The sequence below is a fragment of the Anser cygnoides genome, chromosome Z (genome assembly GCF_040182565.1).
Source record: "Anser cygnoides isolate HZ-2024a breed goose chromosome Z, Taihu_goose_T2T_genome, whole genome shotgun sequence".
Classification (NCBI taxonomy): Eukaryota; Metazoa; Chordata; class Aves; order Anseriformes; family Anatidae; genus Anser; species Anser cygnoides.
This window is the reverse complement of record NC_089912.1, coordinates 81578529-81598302: the sequence shown is the minus strand read 5'-3', so window position 1 is coordinate 81598302 and position 19774 is coordinate 81578529. Positions and strand designations below refer to the sequence as shown.

The following is a 19774-nucleotide window of genomic DNA, read 5'->3' as shown; positions in this document are numbered from 1 at the left end:
ACAGCTTCTCTGGGCAACCTGTGCCAGTGCCTCACCACCCTCTGAGTGAGGAATTTCCTCCTCACATCTAATCTAAATCTCCCATCTTTTGGTTTAAAGCATTCTCCTTTGTTCTCTCATTACCTGTCCGAGTAAAAAGTTGTTCTCCGTCTTTTTTATAAGCCCCCTTTAAATACTGAAAAGCTGCAATGAGATCACCTCGGAGCCTTCTCTTCAGGCTGAATATCCCCATCTCTCTCAGCCTTTCTTCACAGGAGAGGTGCTCCAGCCCTCAGATCAGTTTCTTAACCCTCCTCTGGACCCGCTCTAACAGCCCCACATCCTTCTTGTGCTGGGGGCCCCAGACCTGGATGCAGCACTCCAGGTGGGGCCTCACAAGGGCAGAGCAGAGGGGCACAATCCCCTCCCTCCACCTGCTGGCCACTCCCCTGTTGATGCAGCCCAGGATGCAGTTGGCCTTCTGGGCTGCAGGCAGACACTGCTGGCCCATGTCAAGCTTTTTGTTCACCAGAACCTTCTCTGCAGGGCTGCTCTCAATGAGTTCTTCTCTTGGTCTGTCCTCATGTCTGGAATTGCCCTGACCCAAGTGCAGCACCTTGCTGTTAGACTTGTTGAACCTCATTCGATGCACATGGGCCCACTTCTCAAGCTTGTCCAGGCCTCTTTTGAAGGCATCCCTTCCTTCTGGTCTGTTTACAGCACCACTCAGCCATGTGTCATCTGCAAACTTGCTGAGGGCACACTCAGTCCCACTGTCTGCATCACTGTTGAAGATATTAAACAGCACTAGTCCCAAGACAGACCGCTGAGGGACACCAGTTATCACCAGCCTCTACCTGGCCAGTCATTGACCACCACTGTCTGGGTGTGACCTTCAAGCCAATCCTTCAATCCAGTTAATGGCCCACCCTTCAAATCTGTTCTTCTCCAATTTGGAGATCAGGATATCGTGTGGGACTGTGTCAAAGGCCTTGCAGAAGTCCAGGTAGATGACATTGGTCAGTCTTGCTTTGACAACTGATGCAGTCGCTCCAGCATAGAAGGCCACCAGCTTGGTCAGGCACTGTTTGCCCTTGATTAAGCCATGCTGGCTGTCCAGGATCACCTCCTTGTCCTGCATGTGCCTTGACATTGCTTGCAGGAGGATCTGTTCCATGCTCTTGCCAGGCACAGAGGTGAGGCTCACTGGCCTGGAGTTCCCTGGGACTTCCTTTCTACCCTTTTTAAAAATGGGAGTGATGTTTCCCCTTTTCCAGTCACAGGGGACTTCACTTGACTGCCAGGACTTTTCAAATATGCTGGAGAGAGGCTTGGCAACTCCATGAGCCAGCTCGCTGAGGACCCTGGGATACATGGCATTGGGTCCCCTAGACTTGTACCTGTTCACTTTCATTAGGTGGTCTCAAACCTGCTCTTTGCTTATAGTGGGAGGGACTTTGCTCCCCCCAGCCCTTGCCTAGAGGGTCAGGGACTCGAGAGACATGGGAAGTCTGACTGGCAGTGAAGACTGAGGCAAAGAACTTGCTGAGTACCTCAGCCTTCTCCATGTCTTAACTATATATGTACATATATAGATGTTAACCATATATGTGCATATGAATGCGGAAATAGTAATGAAAAGTGATTTTTTGTGTCTCAGCCAGGAAAGGCATGAATAACATTAAGGATTATTGCAATACATCTGGAGAACGTGGTCACATGCTTACCAGATGGTTGGACTTTTCAGTCATCGTTACTATGAACTCTCTGCAATCAAACCTCAGATTCTGTGCGGATCTACAGTACATGTGTGAGCAATTTCACCTCACAGGGACTCTGAGCAATGTGCCAACTGGTTTTATTATGTGAAAGACAAAATTCTGTTAGCTTATGTTGCTGCCAAAGCACATCTCTCTCTCATTATATACTCATACAAATGCTTATATTTACTAGTTGATTTTACCAGAGCAACTTTCATCTCTTGTTTTATCCTTGCTTTTAGCATAGCTGTATTTAGATACTGTATATATGAACAGCTGTTTCTAGTGATTCTATTAGAGTTGGTATGAAGGGGACAATGAAGTTTTCACATGGCAGGGAGTCACAGGCTCTCTGTCCTGAAGGTTATACTTCCTTTGGGAGCTGACTTTTAAACCTTTTATGAAAGAGGGTGCAAAGTTACACATTTTGGATTTGAATCTCAAACTGATGACTAAAGCAACATGAGAACAGCATCTGGTATGGAACGTTATGATGAGTACACCTGTTAGCATCCCACACAACGAAGAAAACAAATCCATAATGAAGAGTTACTCAGACTGCTTCATGTGAAAAGCTTTCCAATGCATTTGTAACCAAGAGAAACAGATAAAAACAGCATTAGTTACTGTAATACTGTTTGTTAGAAGTTTTCAAACTCAAAAGTTTGAGTTCATGGAAATATTGCACAGTTCAGTGTCCAAGTGATGACATTTTCATGTAGAATCACAGAATCACAGAATCATTACGGTTGGAAGAAACATCCAAGATCATCTGGTCCAACCACCATCCTACCACCACTGTCACCCACTAAACCATGTCCCCAAGCACCACATCCAACCTTTCCTTGAACACCCCCAGGGACGGTGACTCCACCACCTCCCTGGGCAACCCGTCCCAATGCCTGACTGCTCTTTCTGAGAAGAAATGTCTCCTCATTTCCAGCCTAAACCTTCCCTGGTGCAACTTGAGGCCATTCCCTCTAGTCCTGTCACTAGTTACCTGTGAGAAGAGGCCGACCCCCAGCTCCCCGCAGCTTCCTTTCAGGTAGTTGTAGAGAACAATAAGGTCTCCCCTGAGCCTCCTCTTCTCCAGACTAAACAACCCCAGTGCTTTCAGCCACTCCTCACAGGACTTGTGCTCCAGGCCCTTCACCAGCTTCGTAGCCCTTCTCTGGACACGCTCCAGGGCCTCGATGTCCGTCTTGTAGTGAGGGGCCCAAAGCTGAACACAGCACTCGAGGGGCGGCCTTACCAGAGCTGAGTACAGGGGGACGATCACCCCCCTGGTCCTGCTGGTTACACTATTCCTAATACAAGCCAGGATGCTGCTGGCCTTCTTGGCCACCTGGGCACACTGCCTGCTCATGTTCAGGCGAGCATCAATCAGCACCCTCAGATCCTTTTCCTCTGCACAGCTTTCCAGACACTCTGCCCCAAGCCTGTAGAGCTGCATGGGGTTGTTGTGACCAAAGTGCAGGAGCCGGCACTTAGCCATGTTGAACCTCATCCCACTGGCGTCTGTCCATTATACATATATATGCATCTATAAGGAGGAATAGTTTCCTATATATTTAGCTGACCACAGTAATACATAAATAATTTTTACCCTAGCTGATTTGCCCATGAGACCAGTAAGAGTTTTTTTGTTTTCATTATTACATCGCTTGTATTACTCATTTGATGTTCTGAGAAGTATGGTCTTTGTTGTTGAGGAACCTGCACTAATACCTAGGTTTTTATTAAGGTTTCGGTGTACCAGTAGTGTTTGTTGCCACTAAAACAACATCATGAAGTTGCCAAGATGTTACAGTGTGAACTAAATCACAGTCTGTAGATTTCCTTTAAGGATTGCTTCATTCTCTTTCTTTTGCTTGGTACTGTGGATCTCGGATGTGGCATGCATACAACTACAGTACCATGTGAGCCTGTTCTGCATCTGTGTGCTCTAGAAGGCATTTATGTCAAATCGGCATTTATTTCCCTCTCCAACTAGCAAAGTTCATCAGTACCTTCCTGCTACTCTACTATATCCTTTTACTCAAATGCCATAAACATAATTAATCTTTATAGCTAATATAGGTTAGGTATAGGTACATCTGTAATCATTGTAATTCACATTCTTTATGGGATTTTCAGGAATTGTTGTTTGCTCCATGTTTCAATTTTCTTCACATTTTTCACATTTTCTTTTTACTATGTACTTCTACTGTGTATTTTTTGTCTAGGAAGAATAAGAGAGCAACCCCACACTTTGGCTGTTTTCTGCCACAAATGCCACTACAAATACTGTGACCCTAGATAGCAAATTTAGCCTCTCCTCTCCTGCCTTAAGACTGACAGAATGCTGTCTATGGATACACTCCAAGGTGCAAGGTGGCATACTAAAGGTACCACTCCATACCTTTTTTCCCCAGTAACTCGTAATGTTTTTTAGAGATGTAGACTCACAGCATGCTATATGTCTCCTGTAGTATGCCAGAGAGCCTCCTTGCTTGAAGTCAATGTCCAGACATCACAGGTGGTTTGTCTGGCCTGCAGAATCTTTCTGTGATTCTGGAGAGTGACCAAGTACATATGTAGCAAGTGTCTCTGGACATTTACTGCTGGATTGTGTTAGGAAATGAGCTTGGTCATAGATCTATTTGTAAATTGGAGAATTAATGTTCTTTTGCAGCTGTTCCAAACTGACTGATCACTTATTGCTGGGGTAGTCTGCTGAATTGTTTTACCTCTGCAGTAATTCTGTGTCACATTTTTTCAGTCTTTTTTTCCTATGTGAAGATTGACTTCGTAGGGAAGACTGGGCATGATGCAATCTTAAGGATTGCTCCTCTGTGGGCCAGACAGCATCGACTGTCCACACCAACTCTTGGTTCTTAAGTCTTCTGGAACGGAGAGCTAATTCTATACCCCTCCTTTCTATTTGAATCTTGTTTAGATAGTTCTACAGAAGCACAAGAAATTTTGGTCTAAAACCATATGAGTCTATGAGTTCACAGCAAGCGTGCTGTGATCTGATGCAACAGTAAGATTACTTCTTGTTCAAATGAGTCAGGTACATCAAAAGATCTCAATTTCTTTTTGTCAAACTTCTGTACAAACGTAATTTGTTTTGTTCTTTCTCCCATAATTTAGCAATGCTTAAGGCCTGATTCATGCTTGCCTTTGCCAACTCTAGGATCTTACTGAGTTTGTTACCATTCTGAGCTGCGTGCTCATCCTACAGTTTACATCTGACTTCTCTGCTTTGCAAAAATTGGCTTTGCAGTGGGTATCACTCAGACAGTATAATTGGAGAGACTAAACTGAGGTTTCTATAACTCACTGGCTTGAAGTGTTGGTAGAATGTCGTGCTGAGTTTACCATAATAATGTTTAACTGTAGCTTAGACTAACCCATCAGAACCTTCCTTTTCTATTCTTATAGCCACCACCAAATGCAGGAAGAATCAAGCTCCACATGTTGTATGTTTTCAGAGTAATACTTTGTTATTTGTACCAGATGAGTCCATTCTTTGTGGTACTGAAGAACGTTGTGGAAAGCCCTGCAGTATCTTCTTAGAAATTCTTCAGAAGGATCATTCAGCACATTACGGTTTGTTAATCATGAATGGCTGAGAGTCCCTGTAACACTTCAGTATGCCTCAGAGTATTTCCATACCTGAGATAAAATAGGCAAGGGGTCTACTTAATTCCTCCTGTGCCCATTGCTCGTGCCCCAGTTTAATGAGCCCCTTATTTACACACCCTTTATTTAACCTGCTATCTCTAGGATCTTTTAAACATCACCCTTTAACTTGGGAAACTGCTCCAAGTTATAATAAGTGAGGCAAATCCGTGTGGGCAGAGACTGAGAGGACAAAAATAACTTCTTAACATTCATTAAGTGTTCATTTTAGAATGTTTTCTTTCCCCATGTGGATGTGATGAGATGCCCTTCCTCCCTCAAACTTTGGAGTCTGTTTATGTCTGATTGGTACTTCTGGTTAAAGAAAATGAGGGACCTGCAGGGTCTAGGCAGGAGGAACACATGCAATATCTAGTCTCAGCACAGACAAGTATCTCAACTCTTTTTATTAACACTAAAGAATTGCTGGGGTTCCTTATAGGGTGTGTGTTCACAGCATCCTGTTTTTCTATACAGATGTACACAATGAGGAGAAATCAGGAGCAAGAGGATGAACACAACCATTTTTGTGCATTAGAAGTACTTCTTCCCTCCCCTTAAAATAATAAACCTTTGAACTTATCTTTATTTACACAGACCTATCCACCTTGGCATCAGTTTTTTTTTCTCTTCATAAGGAACAGTATTTCTGTCTGCAAGGTGCTGGATTTGTTAGATTTCTTGGAAGCAGGCTTTACAGTGCAAGTAACTACTCTTGATTTTTTAATGGGTGCTTAATACTCAATAAAGGAAAATAGTTGACTTTTGCCTTTTGGCACCAGTTCAGCAAAATACTTAAGCATACACTTAACTTTCAGGCTTGTGAGAAACCCCAGAGATTTGAATGGAAATATGAAAGACCTTTTTAATAGTTTATTAAAAAAAAAAGAATGGAGAATAAAAAAAAATCACAAAGCACTCGTTTTTCCATGACTTCAATGTTTTTATCTTTTCCCCCATTTTATTATGTGCTATCCTTGTTACTTTTTGGCTCTGAGCCTTTCTATAAAACACTTGTTGTTCTGTATAGTAGAAATTGCAGTTGTACCGTGACCGGGTCAGCATTCTCTTAGCATAAGCCTCCCAGATTGCTCCTCTTCATAAATCTCAGCATGGGTGGCACATTCAAGCAGGGCTGAGAAGACATAAGAAGACATGGAAATGGTGTGGAACACAACTCAGAAAGCTGGGTTGCTTGTCCACAAACAGTACTCTAGTTTGAAAGCATATAAAATCTGAGAAGTTTCTGGAGAGTGCTCCACCTCAGGGAAGATTCAGTGCCTGTATCATGCCTACATCACTCAGCGCAGTGTTTTTTCTGGAAGCCTAAGTAAGCCCATATGTCTACATGTTATAATACAGAGCAGTGCAGAGACACTAGCTGGAGTCCCACTGCATGTGTGTTTGTGCTAGCAAGGCACCAGGAGATCAACCAGCAGAAGAACAGTGCCCCACTGATGAGACCAGACTGCTTCCTGCTTAACAGATAAGCTTCTTCACAGTGAGGTTAGTAATCCCTGAACCATGCTGTGTTGCACAGTATGACATGCTTTACTATCACTTGCACCTTCAGAGCAGGACAGCTTTGTGGAGCTGAACCTGAGAAGTGCTGTAGACTTATTTCTTGTCTTTTTTCTTGTTTCTTGTGCAGTCATGACTATGTTTTCTGTCATACACAGTAGAAAAGAACACTAGTATAAATTCTAAGAATAAACTCTTTCTATTAGCAAACTCAGTGCAGATATAGACATTAGGGCTGACAGTCAATCTGGATTTAAACACAGTGGATTCATTCTGACTTGTAACATTCAATGGGAGAGAAATGAAAGAGATGTTGGCCATGTGAGGAACCCAACACAGGTAAAATTCTTAGCAGTTTGGAAACAGGATTTTCCATTTATCTAATTCCTAACAAAAAGTATCTGAGAATCATTTATAGCAGCTAGATGTGAATTCACATAAGGTCTGGTTCCTCTACCTGTAATAACAGCAAAAATACTTCTTTTGTAGTGAACCATTTCTCATTATAATTAAATTAATTTTTCTTTTAAACAATTGGATGATTTTTTTTTCTCTTGACCTTTGAACATGCTTATTATTGGAGTATTCTAATTTTAAATGCAGTTTCAAGAAAGTGCTTCTTAGTTACTCTGCTTGTAGCAAACACCACCAAGTCAGTATTTATCTGGTTCTATTTTATTATTATCATGCAAAAGTCTAACATCTAACAGTTGTGTCTGTTTATGATTCTTTTCTGAACATGCTAAAATTTGTCAAAGTGCTGAGAATTTTTTTTAAAAGGCTGAGGGAGGAGATTTGGGGGGAGGTTTCTGGAGACTGCAAAGAATTGTGTGTTTTGTACTCTGAGCTACACTGCTTTGTTGCTGACAGTACCGTCCATACCATGATAACCTGGATGAGCAGAAACAGGTGTTGCAGGTTCATTGGCCAGTTTCCTGTCTGAAGGAGGGGTTTCTAATAAAGTCCAGTTTTACATGGTAGGACTTCTTTAATGCTGTATTTCCATGAAAAGAAGGAAACTTAGGTAGGTAACATATGCACAAACTTCAGTTAAATTGAATTAAATACGTAGCTCTTCAGAGAACTTTTGTCTCCCATAGAATCTCATTGCTAGGATGCTTTGATATCATTCAAACTTTACAGGGGAACTTATTAACCAAAGCTGTACTTAAAGGCCATAAAACCTAAGCCTATTAGGTCTCTCTCAGTGCAACTTCTTAAAAGTGGTTTAACTTCTCAGAAGGAGATACTTTAATGCCTCATAATCCCCTTAGCCACAAATTGGGGATGGTAACAATCTCACTGTGATAATATGCATGTAACTACTGTTAATGGTAGTTTTAACATTGACAGTAATTTCATATCTCAATAGCTACAACAATAAAGAAGTTGCAGTGCATGCAAATGTGGGGTGAAAAATTTCATCTTTGAATGCTCTCTATTTTGTTCATTAAAGGTGCATTTACTGTGCCTAGTCACCAGTTAATTCTACATCAATGACATTTCATTCTAGAGCAAATTAGGGAGACTGGTCTGAAGTACAGTATCCATAAAAAAGTACCCTTACACAGTGGATAGGATTATCACGTCAGTTCTGAAGGCAAAAGCAGACTCCACAAGGAGCTGTGCTGGCTGTTTTTACTTTGACCACTTACTCCCTGAAAAGCAAGGAAGAGGCAGAGGCTTTCTGCAGCCTTTTGGCAGAGTTTGCAAGTAGAGCTGTGCTGCATCTCTGCATCTGCTGTCCTGCTTAGAAATGTGTTTCAGTTCGGCAGTGCTCCCCAGCTGGCTATGAAGCTGACACATCAATTTACTTCTACCACCTGTGATTGAATCCCAAAGTTGCCTTTCGGTCTTGGGACACAAATTAGTTTAACACTGTTTTGTAAAGTGTCTCGTGTACTTCAGAAAGTGCTATCTTTTTTTTTTTTTTTTTTTCCCCACAAGGGGTTTGTAAAATTTGGCTGAGGTGTTACAGAATGTGTGCAAGAAAACAGGGTGGTGTAAAACATTGAACTGTGTGTTCACACGATGGCCTACAGGTGGCAACAAGGAATGTAAATTACGCCAAGGCCCCACTGTGTGCGTATTTTGGAGCCAGACTTCCCTTCTCAAGTCTCCTCAAGTCTGCTCGTACTGGAGTCATGGAATCATAGAATCACAGAACAGTTTGGGTTGGAAGGGACCTTAAAGATCAGCCAGTGATGGTTGCTCACCAAACCCCCTGCCATGGGCAGGGGCACCTCCCACCAGACCAAGTTGCCCAAAGCCCCACCCAGCCTGGCCTTGAACAATTCCAGGAATGGGGAATCCGCAGCTTCTCTGGGTAACCTGTGCCAGTGCCTCACCACCCTCTGAACAAAGAATTTCTTCCTAATATCTATCCTAAATCTACCTTTTTTTAGATTAAAGCCGTTACTCCTTGTCCTGTCACTATGCTCCCTGACAAAGAGTCCTTCTCCTGTCAAAAAAAAAATAATAATAATTAAAAGAAAAATCCAATGAACTTCAAAGGCCCAAGGGAGATACTAAATTTTTAATTCATTTGTTTTAGGAATTTAGTGCTTATCGTCCACACAATACTTCATGTCCATGCGATATAGTGGTGATTGTGCTGAAAATGAAAGTGTTCCGTGTAGCTCAAATAAGTTTCTGGTATGTATGGTTGCTGTGTGTTACAAGGCATGTCTCCCACAGTATTCTCCTGGAGAAGCTAGCAGCCCATGGCTTTCACAGGTACACTCTTTCCTGGGTTAAACACTGGCTGGATGGCCAGGCCCAGAGCATGGTGATGAATGTAGTTAAATCCAGCTGGCGACCGGTCACCAGTGATCTTCCCCAGGGGCCGATGCTGGGGCCCATCCTGTTTAATATCTTTATTGATGACTTGGATGAGGGAATTGAGTGCACCTCCAGTAAGTTTGCAGACGACACCAAGTTGGGGGGAAGTGTCGATCTGCCAGAGGATAGGAAGGCCCTGCAGAGGGACTTGGACAGGATGGGTCAATAGGCAGAGGCCAAGGGGATGAGGTTCAACATGGCTAAGTGCTGGCTTCTGCACTTTGGTCAGAACAACCCCATGCAATGCTACAGGCTTGGGACAGAGTGGCTGGAAAACTGTGCAGAGGGAAAGGATCTGGGGGTGCTGATTGATGCTCGCCTGAACATGAGCAGGCAGTGTGCCCAGGTGGCCAAGAAGGCCAGCAGCATCCTGGCTTGTATTAGGAATAGTGTAACCAGCAGGACCAGGGGGGTGATCGTCCCCCTGTACTCAGCTCTGGTGAAGCCACACCTCGAGTGCTGTGTTCAGCTTTGGGCCCCTCACTACAAGAAGGACATCGAGGCCCTGGAGCATGTCCAGAGAAGGGCTACGAAGCTGGTGAAGGGCCTGGAACACAAGTCCTGTGAGGAGCGGCTGAGGGAACTGGGGTTGTTTAGTCTGGAGAAGAGGAGGCTCAGGAGAGAACTTATTGTTCTCTACAACTACCTGAAAGGAAGGTGTGGGGAGCTGGGGGTTGGCCTCTTCTCACAGGTAACTAGTGATAGGACTAGAGAGAATGGCTTCAAGTTGTGCCAGGGGAGGTTTAGGTTTAAAAATTAGGAGACATTTCCCTCTGAAAAAGTAGTCAGGCATTGAAGCGGGTTGCCCAGGGAGGTGATGGCATCACCATCCCTGGGGGTGCTTAAGGAAAGGTTGGACGTGGTGCTTAGGGACATGGTTTAGTGGGTGACATTGGTGGTAGGATGATGGTTGGACCAGATGATCTTGTAGGTCTCTTCCAACCTTAATGATTCTATGATACGATGATTCTATGAAAGGTAGGTAGTGTTTATATGACTTTCCGTTTCTGCTGGGATAATTTTTAGTTTGTGTTGTTGAAAGCATTTAGACACAGGGAAAGGCCAATGTGAGTCTAAGAAGCAGAAGAGATTATTGGAACAGTGAGTTGGCACCACGCTTAATGCTGCATGAGTGCCAAGAGGTTCCATTGATGGAAAGGGAATTCAAACTGTCTTGAATATAATTTAGCAGTAATAGGATTTCTGCATTTATTAGCAATTTGTAACCATACCCAGAACTGTAGCCAGGTGAAAAAATTCACCTGAAGTTACCAATTTTCAAGACAGAAACTACCTTGAACACCAGATACTGATTTAGTGCACTTTCAGTCTACCCACAGAAGTATCTTAGAGTTAAAACTTTGAAGGGGGTGGGGAGGTGGCAAAACGAAAAAAAAGCCAAACAGTTTTAGATCCTTCGTAGCTAAAGTGTCTTCGGGTGCTTTTTGTTTATCAGTTTCTGTTACTGTAATCTTTCTCTGTGAGATGCAGCATACTTAAAAGCAGAAAGAAAATTAACTTGCTGTCTTGTAAGTACTTTTTTTTTCTTTCTTTCTTTCTTTCTTTTTTTTTTTTTTTTCCCTGCCTTGTGGTCCTGACAGCCTCTCTGCCAACCATAGCGGTTTACGTCTTATCTTAGTGACATGTCCTGGTTATCTGAGTTGTGTGCGAGCACTTAGCATTCCACTGCTTTTTGCTTAATAAATTAGAGACTGGGAGGGAGTAACACTGTAATACTTGACCGTATAAGGGAGGTGACTTGTTTTAGTTCTGCTCCTTGCACAATATGCAGTCGAAGCCTTTTAAGGGAAGGCGGTGCAGACAGAGTGAAAACATCCAGAAGCAGAACATCTATTTCACATTATACTTGGTGCCAGTGCTAGTGCTGTCATTGCTACTGCTGTGAATTTCTCATAGGCTGTTAAGAGTTTCAGAGCTGAAAAGAAAAAGGGGGAAGTTGCAGAAGATATCACAGAAGAAAGTTAAAACTGTTTAGTTCATGGCTCCTGCACCTTGAGAAATAATAATGAAGAGGAAACTGACCAGAGGTGAGCAGAATTAGACTTCCAGAGTTGAGAAACAAAGTAGCAAGGAGTTCTGCAGCATCAATGAGAAGAGAACACCGGAGTGGAAACATCATGCAGTGAGAATGGGATAGGGACTCTGTGGCTGAAAAGACAATGAATATTTTCAAGGAAGTTTAAAAAAAAATCCTTAACAAAGGGATTTAGAAAGTTGGAGAGGGAGTGAGCTAACTAATGCAAACACTGGATGGAGAAGAAAGTGTGGCAGCATGTTAGGAGTTCAATCCTGGATGTTATCTCAGTACTCCAAAAGAATGAAATTTTAGGTCTGGTTGAAGGAAACTTAAGTAAGCCTGTGAAGACAAAAGCTGTACGATGTGGCTAGAGAACAGTAAAAGCAGGATCTCTAATAAAGGATCAGAAAAATTGATGTAGGCAAACATAAGTCGGTTATTATGATGTCAGAAGTGTCCAGGGAGTTACAAACATTTTGAAGCATCTGAGTAAATAAAATATCAAATAAAACGCAGCATTTGTGCAGCAAGGTTTGACTGTGCCAGAAGACTATATTGCAGCTAGAGAGATGATTTTCTTGATAAATCATATGCAGATTCTTACTTGAGATATTTTCTGTCCTTTGTGTGAAGAAAGACTACGGAAGTGGGAAGAAAAACTGGCTTTCTTAGCTTCAGTTAAACCATAGTCTTTAAGTTAAAATAAAATATGCTTTAGGCCTTAAAAAAATGAGGTTTTTAATCAGCTGGAGATCAGGTAACACAGAGTATATTTCAGTGGCTAAAGTAGAGGTTTAGAAGACCCAGTGTGAACCCTTTTTCTTTTTTAGCCATTAACTCTGAAAGAAGATCTTACAGGTATCTTTTGAGAAATGCCACTACCACATGCTTTCCTGCAACGACCCATATGTCTGCCTCTCAAATTCTTTCAATTCCTATTGACTTTGTTTGGGCTTTGAGGGTGCTTACCCTCCTGCAGAATGGGGCTCTTTGCTGCCCAAGTTACAGCACCTTGTCTACCTCAGCACTGGCTCCACAGAGTGGAATAGGCTTGAAGAAAATATGTCCATGAAATGCAAGTCTGTATTTTCACGTCTGCTCACCCAAGTGTCTGTGAGCATGCTTCAGATGTGCAGCTGACACCTGTAGGTGGTGGAAGATGAGAGGAAGACATGTAATAGTTACTTCTTTAATAATTATTTTATTGAAATCTTCTTTTTTTTTTTTCCTCCAGGTTAAGACTACAGAATGAATGCAACACCGCAGTTTACCCTAGCCAGCATTAAATCTACAATGCAAAACTCTAGCCAGTTATTTAGACCAGTTCATGAGGCCTGTCAAAGAAAGCCCTTCCCTCAGTGTTGTGACCTTTATCTTTGCAGTGAACAGGCATTATGACTCTGGCAGGATAATTTTGTTTGATTTACTGATCTATTCTCAGAAGTTATAAAAGTTTCACTGCGCACAAGAAAGTCAGCTTGCCCCAGGCCATTTGTTGTATCTGAATGATGTGTATTCATCAGGTCTTTCTGTGGCATTGTAGAGAATAGGTTGGAGTAAACCCTCCTCTAACTTTTGTGAATGTATGGATAATTCTGCTTAAACCAGTGGTGTTTAGTTAGTGCAGAACCACAGTGACTGAGAGATACCCTCAAGGATCACTTTGCCTTGTTTGGCCATTTGTGAAAAGTAGTTCGTTGTTTTCACTGGATGGAAAACTGAAAGAACAGTCTCGCAAGGTTATTCCTTTAACTCTTTGAAATAAAAGAATGTGGTTTTTTTTCTTTTTTTTTTTTCTTTTTTCTTCACAATGGAGAGTTACCTTTTTACACAGTTTAAGCAGGATAACATTGTTACTGCTGTGCCAAGGAAAATGATTTGGACCATGGAGAGTCCTGTATCCTCTGTTTTCATAGTTAGATGATCTGCATATGGTTAATGAAGTACAAGGAAGATCTGGGATATTCAGATGTTCAACTGTAAGATAATTTATCCACTTGCCTGGTGCAGAACAGGTAAATTTTCCACCTTTGTTTCTCAAGGCTTTCAGAAGCAATTTCAGAATTAGCTATTAATTCTTTTTTCCTGACAGGAAATTTTCAAAAGTCCTGGTCTTCCTTATGAAGCTATGTTCATTATTACTTCCTATGTTCATTATTACCTTCTTTATGAACTAGCCAGCTCATTCTTTGGTGAGCTGTACTGTAGAGCTCAAGAACTGGCTTAACAGTTCTTGGTTGGTACTAAACTCTCCAGTAATTCTGCTTTTCAGTGATGAAATAACTCAAGCTACTTCTCATAGTTGCATTGTGTGTGTTTTTATGTTTTAATAAAAAATGGACAGCAAGTATAGGTAGTGTGGGAATAGATCCTGAAAATAAAAATGAGAATTGAGTTGTGCAGTAGAAGGGTAAATGTTACTACATATCCTTACAGTAATTATGTTCTTATTTTTACTCACTTTATTATCTCCCCTTGTAAAAACATGTGCTTTTTTTTTGTTTTAATTCACAAAGCATACATAGTTTTAAATAATATGTGTAACTGTAAAAAGTACAGTCTACTATTTCTTGATTTTTTTTTCTTTGTACTTCAGCATACTGGGAACCTAAGTACTTTTAGCTCTGATATGGGCAGAATAACTGAAGTGGCTGCCCTACAGTTCAGGTGGAAGTGTAAATGCCCTATGTCCCAGTCTAGCAAGAGCTTCTTAGTGCTACACACAGACACAAGAAACTTTACTGCGTAATCTCATTGATGTAGTGAGCACTTACGCTGAGAGAAAGCAAGAAAGAATACTGTTTGAAGTCAGTCCCATTAAATGTCTGAGGTGAGAAGAACCAGAATGCCCGGGGTTTTCTGTATTCCTTCCACATAGTTCATACTCACAGAACATATAAACACAGGTATATCAACTGTGTGGTTAGACATAAATAGAATGCCTTTGCTTCAAACAGACTAGGAAAAGAAACCTATTCATATGGCATGTTTTCTTCCAGTTTTTCTTTTGAATTGCTCTGGAGGTACTTTCCAACCATTGAGTCAGAACTCTTGACAGTTGACACTTACACACAGAGAACTCAGAGGGTTAGGTACTGTCCTTACAGAAGCACTGCTGCATCAGTATCTCGGTGATGATTCATCATTCAAATGTATATAATAACATACAAAATTTCCTCAGAAGAGTGGGACAGTGTGTCCGTGACTTCTACAAGTTATAATCTCTTTGCAACAGCAGTTCCAAAACTCATTTTCTGAGAGAAATAGTATCCTGTCTGACCATGAGATCTTATGTAGACAGCAAAAACTTTATGGTAACCACCTGTCTAACTCCCCAAAATTTAGGGATTCAAGAACTCAGACTCCAGTTTAAACATGCAGAAAGAAGAAGAAAAACTTTAAAAGCTGCATACACATAGACTTGTTTGAACTATCCTGTAAAAGTACATTGCTAAAAACATCATAGATTGATTGTTGTTTTGGATCTGTGATCGAGTACAATTACCATGACCAATTGTTCGTGCAGAATTACATGTTCCAGGAATCCTCATCATAAGCTTTTCTTTGCCTAGTGGAATAAATGTCTTCTTAGTGTTTTTTAAACTTTTCATGAAGTCTTATGCTGCGTGAGAGAGTGCTGGAATATCTAGTACATAGAAACTAACTACCAAATTTTGGACCACGAGAAATGCAATGCTTATGTTTCAGATGGCACTTCTTTTTACGTATCTGCCTTTGCAGTGACTGAAAGCTCTGATTTTGTCATGTCTACAAGAAAGCAGTTTGGCTGAAAAAAAATGTTTGAGTAACTGAAGATACTTTATTTTTTTAACACTGGTGTTATGCCTGCCTTGCTTCGTGTTTCAAAAGATGCAGATGTACTGAAAATCCCCCTTCCTCCACCACTGCTCAATCTCTATTTTCCATGGCTTTGAAGATTTAGTAATTTCCCAGTTACAAAATATTTGTTTCCATCTTCTGAGAGTTATTGTCCTGTAGCTTGTGTTATTATTTGTTTGATCTGACACAACACATTATTGCTCTTAATCTGCAGTTTTGAGTATTTTGTTCATCTTCCTGTGGGAATCCATATTTTCCAGGGTGGTCATCGGCTGTAAATGTCTCCAAGTTGCACAAAGGCACATGCTGTATTTATTGGGACTTCCACTTTATTTCAGCAAAATGACAATAAAAAAGATGGTGCTTATTTTTTAGTGTGCTTTTAATAGCTCTCATCTTCAGTGTTTAGTGATGTCACAAATTTAGTATGGGAAATTTAAGCATTTTGTGTAGAATTTATAAATGCAGAAGACTTTATTGAATTGATCTGTCCATCCTTTGCTCACCGATATTTATGCTCTGCTGCCAATAATTGTGACTGGTAGATACTGATTCTTTAAAGTTGTCATATTTAAAGTGTACATTCTCCTCAGATTACTGACCATAGGCATAGATTTATGGGCAAGGCAGGGATAATCTTGGGCTGGGGACAGTAAGAGTAGCCTTATATTTTTCCAATTTGCACCCTCTAGTCATTGTAACACCCCTACACTGAGGATGGGGCTCTTTGCAGTGCTGCTTTGATGAGATGCCAGTCTTGTCAGATATTATAATAATTGCATGTTAATTCAGACAGACTGTTGGTTTATTAATACTATTGCTTTTCTGTAGCTTTGAGGCAAAGAAAGATTATTATGAAGGTTATTGTGGTTTGTGTTACTCAGCTGGGACTGAAGCCTTTTATTTTTACAGTGCTTTGAAAACAGTACTAGTCCTTGCTCAAAAAGTGACAGTCTAAAGGGGGAAAACAGGCAGAGAGAGGAAAGTGAATCTCCTCTGGACACAAATTATAGCAGAAATCATTCTGGTTTAGAATATGGTGTATTGTTGAGTACCTTATTTACTAGATCTTTTGCTTGTTGCGTAATATAATGTAACTATCTTCCCTCCAGCACTGCTGAACAGTAGTAGCTAAAGTTGGCCTGAATTTGCTGCTTCTAACTATTTACTCTGTTAAAGTCTATTTACTCTGTTGAAGTCTGTAAGAATCAAGAACAAACAAAAAATAATTGCTAGAAACAGTCTTGTATTTCACTATAAACTTTATACATATGTATTTATATTTATATTATGTTTGTTTGTTTGAAAGACATAGTCTAAGTTAAACCCAATACCAACAAATCATTATCTGTATTTTCAGAGCTGGCCTAGTAAACAGGAAACTTTCAACAAGCATAACAGTCTCTGGGAGACTCTCATGCTCATCAAGATAGGTCCATCTGAGGCTGTTTGTCCCCAAACTAGAGGAATACAGAAAAGTGAAAGGGAAGAGATTTCCTTCTCTGTTAACAGTACCAGGATATTGGAACATTTCTGCAAACAGAGATATTCCTGGTATATTATTAGGCTACCTCAAGAGAATTAGTTTTGCTCTTCAAGCATGTTAGTCACTGTTTTCTGTTTGATTGTTTTCTACATTTTGGCAGGATTGTCCCGTTCCCAGCCTGCAATTATTGTCACACAGAGATTAAATCCTTTTATGTTTTTTATTTTCTGCAGAGCCAGCTAGAGCCCTTTTCAGCTCTGCACTGTATAACATCTATTATGCAGTGATATATCTAAGGGTCAGTAATACAGCTAGTGCTGTATAAACACAAGAGGTACACTTGCCTCTAACTCTACACAGACATGAAAGCTGAGTTTAAGATTAAACATTCTGATAATTCTTTTTACTCCAAGTACCTCTCTAGCTCTTTTCAAATAGGTATTAGCAACTCTTACTTGATCTCATTTATAAACACCGTTTTTAGGGTGTAACATATAGATACAAAAATGAACACCTATTCCTAGAATATATGAAAATACTACAGTGTGTAAACATACCTGGGTTCTGACTGATGTTGGTTTCTGAGACAAGGATCAGTTTTGAATGGTGCTGTTGGTCTGCCATGTTGTGTTTTACTTCATAGTCTAGCTGTCAGGAGACAGAGCGAAACCTACAATATTCCTCAACTGAAGAAGTTGCCAGCAGGTCAAGGAGGTGATCCCCCCCTCTGCTCAGCCCTGGTGAGGCCACACCTGGAATATTGTGTCCAGTTCTGGGCTCCCCTGTAAAAGAGGGACATGGAGCTACTGGAGTGAGTTCAGAGGAGGGCTACGAAGATGATTAGGGAACTGGAGCACCGGTCATACGAGGACAGGCTGAGAGAGCTGGGCCTGTTTAGCCTGGAAAAGAGAAGAATGAGGGGAGACCTCATCAATGTGTATAAATATCTGAGGGGAGGGTGCCAAGAGGATGGAGCCAGTTTCTCTTCAGTTGTGCCCAGCAACAGGACGAGAGGCAATGGGCACAGACTGAAGCACAGGAGGTGCCGGCTGAATATGAGAGGGCACTTCTTTACTGTGAGGGTGACAGAGCACTGGGACAGGCAGCCCAGATAGGTTGTAGAGTCTCTTCTCTGGAGATATTCAAAACCTGCCTTGATGCTATCCTGCGCAGTGTGCTCTAGGTGATCCTGCTTGGCAGTGGGGTTGGACCAGATTGTCTTCAGAGGTCCCTTCCAACCTAAACCATTCTGTGATACTGTGATCTCAAGCCATATATATAAAAAACCACAGTCTTAATTGTTGGTGTTTTATTCTGTCTTCTATAGAGTGGCAAAAGTAATGAAGGTTCCTGTGTATGAAACACCAACAGGATGGAGATATTTTTCCAATCTCATGGATTCTGGACGTTGTTCACTCTGTGGGGAGGAAAGCTTTGGCACTGGTAAGTAATACATAATCAAAGATTTCCACAGACTTTTAATGACAATATTTTTTCAAAGTTAAACAAGTCAAAGCCAAAAAAACCATCAAATTAACTCGATCTTGTGCTTGAACAGAGGACTGTCAGTTGGTTGTATCTTGAACATCTTCTTGCAATCTCTGTTGTTCATATACTTTTGGAGTAAGAAAAATGTGAAAGATGGACATTGTGAAACCATAGGCAATCCTATCACTGCCCAGACAGCTTTCAGAGATGTCTGCCACTCTCTTCTGACTTGGACATTATGCAGAAGGATCTCACTGGTCACACTATAATAGTATTTTTCACAGACTGCAACAGCCTTTTGAGGAATGTTGCCTGCATACACATGGTTCTTGTGGACTTGTGGATGAGTCTACAAAGCATGAAGACTGGTATGTCTAATGGCATATCCAGTCAAACCTGTTCCAAACATCCCATGTTTAGAACATCACAATTACTGGACAGTCAGATAAAGATAAAGTCATCACTAGAATAAATTCAGCTGCATGTCAGCACTTATTTTCTCTAAGTATTTGTCCCTCATCTGTCCCAAGACCAGTCAACAACAGAGTGCAGAACTAAAGACAAATCTGAGCAGTCCTCAAGAATTCAGTACTGATGGTATTCAGTCAGAGCAAACCAGAAGAGTCTTTACTCTGTAAATCTACACAAACATAGTTTTGGATTATGAGAGAAACCAAATACATTTTACAGTGTTTGGTTTTCCTTTTCCAGATTTTGCCACATAAATTATTTCTACTTTTTTTTTTTTTTTTAGTAGTGGTAGTAGTAACTGGAACCAGGACAGTTACGTTATAAATGTTTTTGAATAATCACATATCAGAATTACTTGACCTATTTCCTGGCTAATTTATTCTGTATTTTGATGTGAGTTCCATGGAGTTTGATTTTTTGGTGTGTAATTCATTGCCTACAGCTTTTCACAGAAAGTTATTTATCATGCAGTGAAGTTTGGTTTACAAATTTCTTGTTGCTTTCTTTAGTATTTAGTATTAGTTGAGATTAGAGCAGAATGCTGCTTTTTTAAAAATGAAGACTTCTTTAAGGCATACACATGCCACTTTATACAGTAGCCTCTCATTAACTTTCCTGTAAGTATCTGGATTATGATGGAAAAAACAAAAATATGTTAGATTTCTTTGGGTGCCTGTCTGTAGG

General features: G+C 41.0%; 1 protein-coding gene across 1 annotated transcript in view; it reads left to right on the top strand.

Annotated features, from left to right (window-relative positions):
• Positions 1-19774, top strand: part of PGM5 (phosphoglucomutase 5) — an 85285-nt gene that overhangs the window by 32604 nt on the left and 32907 nt on the right. The window contains exon 7 of the mRNA XM_048051707.2: positions 18459-18574. Coding sequence (XP_047907664.1) covers positions 18459-18574 — 116 coding nt within the window. The remainder of the gene's footprint in view (positions 1-18458; positions 18575-19774) is intronic.